Source organism: Galleria mellonella, unplaced genomic scaffold (assembly GCF_026898425.1).
Source record: "Galleria mellonella isolate WM207_F2 unplaced genomic scaffold, CSIRO_AGI_GalMel_v1 utg19, whole genome shotgun sequence".
Lineage (NCBI taxonomy): Eukaryota > Metazoa > Arthropoda > Insecta > Lepidoptera > Pyralidae > Galleria > Galleria mellonella.
Window position 1 is genome coordinate 3,469,198 of NW_026442028.1, and position 12,375 is coordinate 3,481,572.

Here is a 12,375-nt window from a genome sequence, read left to right on the forward strand (position 1 = left end):
TGGAAAGTGATAACCGTCGCCTATAAACATGAGCAGCGGGCAGATGTCGCTCAACTGTCACGTGACCGCTGACTGGCTGGTTTGTAGCGTTCATAATATGAATTAGCAAGGCAGTTCAATTTACGCCGTAATCTGCCTGGAAATAAGAGTTCATAATACGGCCCCAGTACCATGGACATAACAGAGTATACTGTTATGCCCATGATACCCCCCATGCGTTGCCATTCCAGAGGACTCAGGTGTTATTCCTCTGTACCCAGTAAATTCACGCCATATCCCACCCTTCAAACCGAAACACAGCCATGCAAACACAACTGCTTCACGGTTGAAACACGAAGGGGCAGAGGTACCCAAGCAATCGACTTTTGTACAAAGTCTCCCTCTGGCCTTTTAGCGCCGTGTAGATAGAGAATTTTATGTTTCAATTCTTGAAACATGAATTGTTTTTTGATAATTCAAATAATAAAAAGTCTTATACGAATTTATTTAATTTTAGAATCCTAGTACTATATACGGAGGTTACCTATAACAAACTGTAAACTTTATATCGATTATTTATGCTGCTATTTTTGTATGTTAGGTTTTAGTTTTGCTTAGTAGTGAAAACTACAACATTTCACATAATTTGTGGAAGCGTAAATAATGGAGTAGCCTGTTATCTCGTCATAAACATAAATCACTCATATTTCTGTCGCAAAGGAAACGGGTCAAAGTAATTGTCTTTAACAATGTATGGTATGCACGTGACCCGATGTCTCTAGCTGTCTTTATTTATTGTTTCTTTTGTTACTATTGTGACAATGTTATGATCTGTTTTTGACACAACTGTTATTTACGTCTATTTACGAGATTAATTCGAAAGTTCTTCATGGATACTTTATAAAGTTTCAATTTTTTTTTTTCATTTATGTATTCACTAGTAGGTAAGAATTTGTAATTTTTATTTATTTAAACTTTATTTAAAGCGGCCTTAATGCCATTGTTATTTTCTAATATATCGCAGGACCATTTATAATTCTCTTGCCTTTTGTTTAACGTGACTTAGGCACAGCAACTATGTCTACAGGACAGGCAAAAATTTAAATCAGTAGCATGCTTTCTAGGAAGTTTTAACCAGTAAAACGGTATCTTTTTTCAAAAGATATGATTCGAAATATGGCACAAAAATAGAATGTCCAAAATCCTTTTGTTTTTCGGTAACATGAATGTGAATGTGTGAATGTGAGAAAGACTCTGTTTTCCGCGCTTAGCCTCTCATTTGGGCCGTAAAATATTTCGGTGACATATGTTTCATCAGAAAAAAAAAAAGAGTTTTATTGATAGCATTATAATTCCTTTAAAAGGTTATTTCATGATTTCGATTTCGTCTGTGTATGCATATATATTCACGCTAAGTCTAAGACGAGTGCTTAAGAGGTCTTTGATACTCAGTTCTGTTAAGGATATTCTTTGTTAAGTTGAAGCAAACTACGTTGTATTTACATATTTAATATTAGCAAAGTGATAATTTCAGCAATCGTGATTTACGATTTATCTAATCTTTCGTATCGACTATAATAATATATTACAAGTATTGTTTTTATACAATTTAGAATGGCAAACAAGCTGACGGACCACCTGATGGAAAGTGGTTACTGTCGCCTATAGAAATGAGCAGTACTATGGACATAACAGAGTATACTGTTTCGCCCATGATACCCCCCATGCGTTGCCATTCCTGAGGGCTCAGGTGTTATTCCTCTATACCCTGTAAATTCATTGCAACACTATAGTGTGTGTTGACATTTCTGTTAACTGTGAAATATTATATATTAAGTTTTAGCTGTCTACAATGATGATAAAAACATAAAAGCATTTTTATCTAATTATTTATGCAAATCTCTTGTTTCCATCCACTTTTCTAACTCGTATCATCCATACACGCATGTTCCGTAGACTTAACTAGAGACTTTCTCTATGAGAGAGAAGAGAGATATATATATATATATATATATATATATATATATATATATATATATATATATATATATATATATTGTATATATATATATATATTAAATTGATAACATACGTCTATCAGAGCATTAAAAATTCTCCGTTATTTGTATTCTTACATTTTCGTATTGTTTATCTATTTACACTTACCTTTCATTTATACTGGAAAATGAAAGTTTTTTTTTGCTTTAATTATAGGAAGAACAATAAACGCACCCTAGAATTGTGGTGGAGCGGGCTCCCACCATCGATTCGCGGCAAAGTGTGGCAATTGGCAATCGAGAATAAACTGAAAATCACACACCAAATGTACCAGGAGTATGTCGCGAAAGCGAAGCAGAAACTGCACGAAGCGCAGTTACGCAGGAAAAGGTTAAAAGTCAACAACCAAGAGACCTGCGACTGTGACAGCGACAATGTGAAGTTCGACGTCACCAAAGAGGAGAAAAAGGCCAAAACTGACGAGAGAACAGATGAAAAACCTCGTCTGAGTATACCGAGGAATTTAAGCGAGCAGAACCTAAAGTCGCACAGTACTGATTCGGGACCAAAGAAGTGTTGTTCGAAATCCAACCCTAACCTGCTAGACTATAGTGACGAGTGTTCAATGGAGCTGATACAGCTGGACATTGCTAGAACGTTCCCACACCTGTGTATTTTCCAACCGGGCGGGCCCTATTTCGACGTTTTACATGAATTATTAGCAGCGTACGTGTGTTATCGGCCAGATATAGGATACATACAGGTAAGTTAATTTTGGCTTCGTTTAATATTTATTAACTGTCTGGTAAAGAATGGAGGGTAATGTTTTTTAGATGTACATACATATGTCTGTATTTAATTATGCATGTCCGGATTATTGGTACAATCTGCAGTTTATGAGTTTTTATATTCATTCATGCTAAAATAGTGAGGAAAAAAGGTCCTCAGTGCGACCCTGTATGGACAACCTAAAATGTAGGATGCCATATGGATAACCTTGGTGGCTTGAAACTTTCCTAAAGTTGGTAGGAAAGGAAATATTCAACAGTGCAATGTGTAAATATATTATGTACCATATTATAACATAACATTGCCGTATGGTCCCGGCATAGAATGGGCCACCGCTTCCTTTTCCGTGGGTGTTGTAAGAGACTACTCCAGAAACATTACGGTCGAGGGGGGGACAAAGGCGTCTTTCTTAAAACATCACCAAAACCTAATTGCGGTTCCAAAGCGTGGCAATTACTGGCAAAATCTGTTCATTGGTAAACTGCCATAACGAATGCTCCCATTTCTTATGGTAATCTACGAGAGAGACCTATGTCCAGCAATGGACAGATAACGGCTGAAATGAGGGGGGAAGGGATTATTAGTAATGCGGACTATCAGTCCCGTTACTAGCAATATACCCTATCAGGTCGACCTCCACGTAGTTTCCCCTGGAAACCATCGTGCTGAATTCCAGGTGTATTCATCACGGTGGGCTAACTGACCACAGACCTCGCCAGTGTTATACCGTTAGCGCAGGTGGAGGTACTATTTCATTCAACTAATTCACTGAAAAAAAAAAACGGCTGAAATGATGTTGATGTATCGTAACAGAATTGTAATTATTAATTTGTGATCGTTCAGGGCATGTCGTTCATCGCGGCGGTGCTTATTCTGAACATGGAAGCGCCGCAAGCGTTCGTGTGCTTCGCGAACTTACTGGACGGTCCTGTACTGCGTGCTGCATTCACACGCGACGGGAACACTATGCAGGTAACATATTTTTTTTAGTTGTCATAGATTAAAAAGAAATATAATCAGGCTAAACAGAGTACTGAAAATAGACAGCATTAAATCAAATTATTGATGTAAAAAAGAATGTTTCTTTAGAGACTAGTTAATGTCTCTAAATAAACTTTCTTTTAAAGCACTGTTTTGAGTAATGAGGGTTCGATTTCTGGTCGGGAGACGAAAATTTCCAAGACCAATTCAGGAGACGAAATTTTCTAAATTCGCTCGAGTTTGAATTTCTGGGTTGTGTTTTTTTTTATACAACTTAGAATGGCAAACAAGCTGACGGCCTACCTGATGGAAAATGGTAACCGTCGCCTCTAGACATGAGCAGTACCATAGACATAATTGCCATTAGTTGCTATAGTTGCCATTCCTGAAGATTCAGATATTATTCCTCTGTACCCTGTAAATTCACACCATATCCCACCTGCTTTATGGTTAAAACACGAATAGGACAGATGTACCCAAGCAAACTACTTTTGTGCAAAGTCTCCCTCTGGTGATGGTGGTGTTGTGCTCCTAGATGCTTTCTACCTAGATAGTAGTGACAAACAAGCCCAGTAATATAATCGGATGCCCGTAACACCAGGAATGTCTCACGCGTATTACCGTCCCTTAAGAAACTTTAACAGGCCCTAATGCTGTAGTCTCTAGGAAAATCCTCGGCAGGAAGATCATTTCACAACCCGAGTGTTTGCGAGAAGAAGCTCCTTTAAAACCACAATGTTCGCTACCATTCTGATTCTGAGGTATGAGGTTGGACACCTTTGCCAATGGCGAGCGATGTGATGAAAGTTTTGGCTTGGTTCCTTATAGCACAGGGTATCCTAGTTTGAGGATTAGACGATTGGCTATTATATTTATTTTTGTGTTTGCACACAGCGGCTGTGGCAAGCGTACGGCCTGGTGGCGCGGCGGTCGGTGCCGGCGCTGGAGTCGCTGCTGGGCCGCCTGGCGCCCGAGCTGTACCTCCTCGAGTGGCTGTACACCGCCTTCGCAAAGGCAATGCCGCTCGACGCCGCCTGTCGCATCTGGGACCTGTTCCTGAGGGACGGTGGCACCTTCCTGTTCGCCGCCGCTGTTGGTTAGTGACAATTTTGTTCATCATCATCATCATATCAGCCTTTAACTGTTCACTGTCTAACATAACTGTTGGTTTTGGTTCCCTTTGATTTTGCCAGTAGTTGCCAGATTTTGCCACGCTTGGCACGCGGATTGACAATCGCAGTTAGGCTTTGGAGATGTTTTAAGAGGGACGTTGCTTCCCATCCCTCGCTCTCCCTTAGTCGCCTCTTACGACACCCACGGGAAAGGAAGGGGTGGCCTATTCTATGCCGGGACCACACGCAACAAACAAAAAATACAACCGAATTGAGAACTTTCTTCTTTTTGAAGTCAGTAGAAAATATAATCATCTAAATTAATATTGTAAAGCGAAAATATTTTTGTTTGTAATGGGTAAACTCGAAAATAATCGGTTTTAAAATTTCTTTCATCTTTTGAAAGCCAGAAGGAGACTTTGTATAAAAGTCGATTGTTTGGGTACCTCTGTCCCATTTGTGTTTCAACCGTGAAGCAGTTGTGTTTGCATGGCTGTGTTTCGGTTTGAAGGGTGGAATATGGCGTGAATTTACTGGGTACGGAGGAATAACATCTGAATCCTAAGGAATGGCAACGCATGGGGGGTATCATGGGCGAAACAGTATACTCTGTTATGTCCATGGTATTGCTCATGTCTATAGGCGACGGTTACCACTTTCCATCAGGTGGTAACCGTCGTCCAAATCCAAATCCAAATCCAAGTCCAAAAAAAAAAAACAAAGCCACATTATCAGCGTAACATGGTCTATATTTTATTTTCTAAAAAACTGTTCGATGCATACTGCTAGTTATTCATATACAAAAAATAAACTTTCAGGTATCCTCCACCTGTACCAGGACGAGCTTAAAGATATGGACTTCATTACCGCCGCTCAGTTCCTCACCAAACTCCCCGAAGATCTAGACACCGAGGCGTTATTCAGAAGCATCTCGACGGTGTCCCTCTCTGTGGACGGTATGACCTTCGAGGAGCTGGTCTCCTGCTGCGAACTCGACACCCTGGATGAAGACGTCACAGTCAGGTTATGATACAGGGCGAGGAGGTGGAGCGACTTCGGCTTCTGGGATATGGTCGACGCACTATCCTTTCGGGTACGCTTATAGTGTCTCGTAAGAAATTAGTAGGTGTCTTTGCGAAGATTGACACGTCGTAAGTGGAGACTTTGAAACAGGTACGAGTGTACACGTGTTGTAAACGAGACGTAAGGCAAAACTGTAAATAGATATGTTCAGGGTGGAATTGTAGTTAGCTGTGTTTAAGATGTTGATATACCCGTGGCTTTTCTGCCTATTTTATATAGTATATGGCGGGGGGGAGGTATATGGGTTATCTATACAACCTATATTTTAGCTCTTCATCTGTATATACATTTTTTGTTGCAAGAAAATTGATTCCTATGATTACTATATGCTCAAATCTCTGCTCATTATTACAAAAATAACTTGTGTATACACAAGCTATAAGGAATAGTTTATTTTTTTAATTAAATGTGCAAAATTCCGGTATCCAGAGCAACGGGTATATTCTTAATCTCTGTCTACCCCAAAGAAAATGAGGTGTAAAGGTATAGTTTTTAGCTTTAAATATCTGTAATTGTTTATAATTAATCCTGTATTGTGAGATAAATATACAATTATGTGATTGTTATAAAAAAGTTTATAAATAGTTTTTTTTTTTTATAACGTATTTTCGACTTTACTGAAAACATTTAAAGTTGATAGTCGTTTGTTATACATTTGCGAGGTATCGTATACATTTGTTGAAATTAGTTTGCACTATTACATAATTTTTTAAAGTTTTTTAACGTTTAAATGGAACAGGAATCTCAGAATACGATCGGGAGTTAATTTTTAAAGTTTTTTTTTTTTTAATGAGACCTGTTTTTAATCTTCATTTGAAATAATCTACTCGAATTTTTTTTTTTTAATATGCCAGAGTTCACATCGGGATCTGTTATGCTTTATTAATTGAATTATACAATCTTTTCATTATGATGATATTATTAAAAGATTTTTTTTTATTTTTGGCAATATTTTAGTTTTATATTGATTTCGAATATATTAAAAATATTAATAAATTGTTAAGCTTTAACAAATTGTTGGATTCATATTTATTAAAGAATTGCAGGCGACCGGTGTTGCCTGCAAATATTTTTTGGTAATAAATAAAAACAATGGCCGTAAAAATAATAATATTAATTTTGTATATAATTTTTACATTTGTAATCGAAAACTATTTATTTTGTAATAAAAAAAAAGTTATTTTTATAATTTAAAAAGGGTTTTTCTCATTAATACGATCCGAATACAGTTTTACAATGTACATATAAATAATAACTTAAATTAAACATGTAAATATGTCTGTCTGTATGTGTGTTAACTTTAAAACATATCATATTAGATTAGATACTTATATGCTGAGTACCTGTTATAAAAATTATATTAGAGCTAGCAATATTTCATGTGAAAATTATTTATAAAATTAAATTAAAAGTCTATATAGTATATACAGAGTGTATCGGTAAGCTTAGCTTAATCGTAACAGCCTATTATTGATTCATAACTGGGTACGAGACTCCCCATAAGCAACTATCTTACAAAAGAAATCTTACAAATATTATGTGTGTTTACAATATGGAATGGCCTTTCCCGTGACGTGTTTCCTTCGTCCTATAACCTCTGATCCTTCAACCGCGGAAAAGCAGATATATAGGTACTATTTACCTATAATGGCTTTTACATCGCGTCAAGTTCCGATTGTGTATTTAAAATATGTGTAAACAACGTGAAAGTTTAAAATTAACTAGGAGTATGCTTACTCCAAAAGGAGTGAAATATTTTAAATAGGTAACATATTATGTTGACATTCTTAAATAATGGGCTTAAAGTATTGTATATTTAAGTTATTGTACATAATATTTATATATTGTATATAAATAATATTAATAACCGTCAATTATATTTTAAAATTATCGTAACTCTAATACAACGAGTAGTAAAACCGGCCTAATAGTTAAACGATCGAAGACTTCGATACTATTTTAATTATAAATAAGAATATAATGGTCCAAATATGTGAATTGAAATTATTCAGTAATGTAGGATTTTTTAAACTTTTTTTAAATGATAAATTTTTTTTTTGTCTATGCTTCTTAATCTATGCCACGATATAAGGAGAGTGACAGTTTACGAGGTTCTCGCGATATTGTTTCTTTGCTTGTAAAAGTTTGATTAATGTTTACTTGTTTTTAGTCGAGTAGCAGTCATCGTTCCTATTTTGGATTGTCATGCTTAAATTAATAAATAAAAGTAACAATTAAATTATCATCTTTAGTTTAACAAATAAGCGATCCCAAATTAATCACCTTTCATTTTTACCAATTAGTGTGAAACCATTTTGAAAGTAATATTTTTTAAATAAAATTAAAATATCTATGTGTTTATCTGCGTAATATGTATAATTGAGTTGGGAATCTTCTCTTATTAAATTGGTGAAACGTTAGTATATTAAATAAACTTTATCATAAACTGTATCAATTTATTTTGTAATTTAATGAATTATATTTAATATTTAATTTGACTTTACACAACTGAAACAATTTCAATTTACACAAAGTTTGGACTTATAAGTGTGTATATAATTTATTATGTGTAAAATTAATATGTGAGTAATTATTATATTATTATTATATTTAGGTCGTCAGAATAAGCTATATTTATATATATATATAAATAATAATTAATTTAATCTTATATACAGTGTATCGACACTATAAATATCGATTTATCTTCAAGTCAACATTTTTTATCTTGCTCATCACTGAAATAAACGAATGAGATAGTAATATATATAATAGAGTGCATATACTTTCTCTCTTTATTGTTTCCTCCAAAAGGTTACAGTAGTAAACTTATTATAAATATAAACAATTACAATATGATTGATAAATATGACTTTATCATGAAACTGTAGGGGTTGTCTAACTAACTATAACCCGCGGTTTTGCTCGTGTTTTCATAAGTCTCCTAATTATTGCGAGAAAACCACGGGTTATGAAGTGTATACGAGTATACTAAATTACAAATAAATCCATTGGGTTAGGATTTTAATTGATAGTAGATAAAAAAAAAAATGATTTCAAATTGACTTTTTTTTTTCTTATTTGATGCAATGATGCAGGTTCATGTGTTCTACACACAATCTATCTCTATATCTAATATATCAACTAATCGACGTTAAATGAAAATTATAAAGTAATTTTCTCATACTTGTCTAATGGCAGTGTAAAATTCATCAAGTTTATATTATTGGTTGTTGAGATTGATGCGTTCGTACAGACAGACAAAAGTGCTTTTTGTATTATATAGAAATAAATAGCATATTTGCTACGATTCGTTGTAGATAAACATTCAAAGTGTACATTGTTATAGAAATATATACTTAGTTCTTGTAACTAATTGACGGCTTTAACGAAACCCTTGCCACGCGTTGGATATTGTTGAACAATTATGATTTTTATAATATTTTTTTTTTTCTGTTATAACTTTATATACGAATTTGCACTTATTAATTTAACACTTTTTTTCTTTACTTTTTTTTTTTATTGTGATGCATAGATGTACTCTATGTATTGATTGTGTAACGTTTTTAACGCTTCTTTGCATAATGGTGGAAATTTCCATCGTAACATTGAATGCCCAAAAATTATATAGAAGAACAGTTCAAAAGTTATTATTTTGTTTATAAACGAATGATTAATTGAATAAAGAGATTGATAAATGACTATCCTATATATATATATATATATATATATATATATATATATATATATATATATATATATATATATATATATATATATATATATATATGTTAAATATTATTGGCTAAAGTGTATTTATAGGTGTCTAATATTATAAAATATGTAATTCACGTATATATTCCCAAATTGTTTTTTGGTTCGGAAGTATTACAAGAGTAATACACGAGACGATGCAATCAATGTCAAATTTGACGTCCACAACAAATCTAGCAAAACAATGAAAAATATCCTAAGATCATTTAGACGAGATCGCTGTTTAGCGATAAGGCCGCCCATCGTTGCCTGTTTATCTTGTTTCTTGTAATTATATATATATATATATATATATATATATATATATATATATATATATATATATATATATATATATATATATATATATATATATATATATATATATATATATATATATATATATATATTGTTATCCTTTGCAATCTGCATCATTCTTTGAAGGGAACAATAGTTTTCATTCATTCATTCATTCATATAGCTTTGTCGTTCATTGAAACATTCGTAATTAATTATTTATAATATTTACTTGTTTTGTTATATTTTATCGTTGTGGATACGCCTTTAATGTATAATAAAGATATTATTGCTTTATTTTTCCTCTATTCAATAATGTACCGCCTATTTATTTCTCGGTTTGCCCAATGGTTGACTGGTAGAGAACACTGTCCGGTGTTAAGTTCGCCAAATGTACATAGAATTTTACTGTGCATTAAAGTACCATTTACCAGAGGGAGACTTTGTACAAAAGTCGATTGCTTGGGTACCTCTGTCCCATTCGTGTTTCAACCGTAAAGTAGTTGTGTTTGCATAGCTGTGTTTCGGTTTGAGGGGTGGGATATGGCGTGAATTTACTGGGTACGGAGAAATAACACCTGAGTCCTCAGGAACGGCAACGCATGGGGGGTATCATGGGCGAAACAGTGTACTCTGTTATGTCCATGGTACTGCTCATGTGTATAGGCGACGGTTACCACTTTCACTCAGGTGGGCCGTCAGCTTGTTTGCCATTCTAAGTTGTATAAAAAAAACATTAAAAAAAAAGTTTAAATAAATAAATAAATAGTGTGTACACCGAATAATATTAGTAAAAATCATAACAGTTGTGATGTGGACTGATATTAATTGTAAACAAGAATGCCATCTCATTTAATTTTAGATTTAATTAGCGTAATCGATATTCTTATTAGGTATTGTAAAGAAATTTGTTATAAGTGAAATTTGGCCCCAAATCGATATGATTGTTTGTAATTTAATTGTAAATAAAATGTATAATGAGAATTTTATTTGCTTTTATTTATTCAATGTCTTCTTATATCGTCATAGTGGTAGAATACTGACGGATCTTTATATGTAATATTCGTCAGATCCGTCAGTATGCTACGACTATGACGATGTAACCATTACATGTTCCAATGTTCGTACGCGCTAATCTCTGGTTTTTTTATTCACCCGTTAACTGTCTAATGTTGAACATAAGTCTTCCTCATAAGGGGAGTTTTGCCAGTAGTTGCCACGCTTGGCAGGTGGGTTGGCAACCGCAATTAGACTTCGGTGGTGTTTTAAAAGGACCGCTGCTGCCCATCCCTCGACCCTTAAGCTCTATTAGTAGTCTCTTAACGTCACCCACGAGAAAGGAAGGAGAGGCTCCTTCTATGCCGGTAGATTATACTATCATCATTTCAGCCATAAAGAACGGTCCTGAGCCACTTGCAACCACTGACTCCCTACAATGTATTTTAGGGGGGGGGGGGGAGGAATCGTTAGTAATAGAGACTGAGAATCCCATTGCTAGCAATATACCCAATCAGGTCGACCTCCTCGCGGTTCTCCCTGGAAACTATCATAGTTAATTCCTAATGAATTCATCATGATGGGCTAACTGGCCTGTTTTCATTCTCATCTATCACCCTTCACTGGTGCTCCGCCAGCGTATCCCGTTAGCGCAGGCGGGGTTACCATACCATTTTTCACACATAAAAAAAAATGCATTTTAGGTCGTGACTCCATTTAACCCCACTAGATCGGGGGAAAGAGATTGTTAGCAATGGAGCACAGATATTTGACATAGTACCGTATAATTACAGGTAGATATTTAGATATTTGTATTGTAAAATAAATGACGTGACCTACTAGATTGTGACGATACAGGATACAGGAGTGACGACCTGAAATGCATTTTTTTTAATGGGTGATAATGGAATAGTATACCCGCCCGCGCTATCGGTATATACCGGCGGGGCACCAGTGAAGGATGATAGGTGAGGATGAAGTAGGTCAGTTAGCCCATCGTGACGAATTCAACAAGAATTGTTCACGATGGTTTCCAGGGGGAACCACGTGGAGGTCGACCTAATAAGGCATAAGCAATGGGGCTGTCAAACTCCATTGCTAACAATCCCTTTCCCCACTCCTACACTGCGTTATACAGATTATATTAAAGAAATTATTATTTATGTAGATTCTTGGCATTATCTGTGAGTGTAAGTATAAAATAGATAGATAGATAGATACTCTTTATTGTTTCCTCCAAAAGATTACAACAGTAAACTTATTATAAATACAAACAATCACAAGAAATAATCACAATGAGAAAACAATGGGCGACCTTATCGCTAAGAGCGATCTCTTCCAGGCAACCTTTGGATGGAGAGGAGTAATTATAAACAATTTGGTAGGA

The 12,375-nt window shown here is 34.8% G+C and overlaps 1 protein-coding gene and 1 long non-coding RNA gene across 2 annotated transcripts in view; one reads left to right on the top strand and one right to left on the bottom strand.

Moving 5' to 3' along the window:
• Nucleotides 1-9,646, top strand: part of LOC113519967 (TBC1 domain family member 12-like) — a 68,964-nt gene extending 59,318 nt beyond the window's left edge. The window contains exons 4-7 of the mRNA XM_052894047.1: nt 2,194-2,740; nt 3,610-3,738; nt 4,642-4,843; nt 5,678-9,646. Coding sequence (XP_052750007.1) covers nt 2,194-2,740; nt 3,610-3,738; nt 4,642-4,843; nt 5,678-5,889 — 1,090 coding nt within the window. The 3' untranslated portion in view covers nt 5,890-9,646. The remainder of the gene's footprint in view (nt 1-2,193; nt 2,741-3,609; nt 3,739-4,641; nt 4,844-5,677) is intronic.
• The window catches only part of LOC128200482 (uncharacterized), a 34,668-nt gene continuing 27,880 nt past the window's right edge, over nt 5,588-12,375 (bottom strand). Inside the window, exon 2 of the long non-coding RNA XR_008252735.1 lies at nt 5,588-5,859. This is a non-coding gene — a long non-coding RNA (uncharacterized LOC128200482). The remainder of the gene's footprint in view (nt 5,860-12,375) is intronic.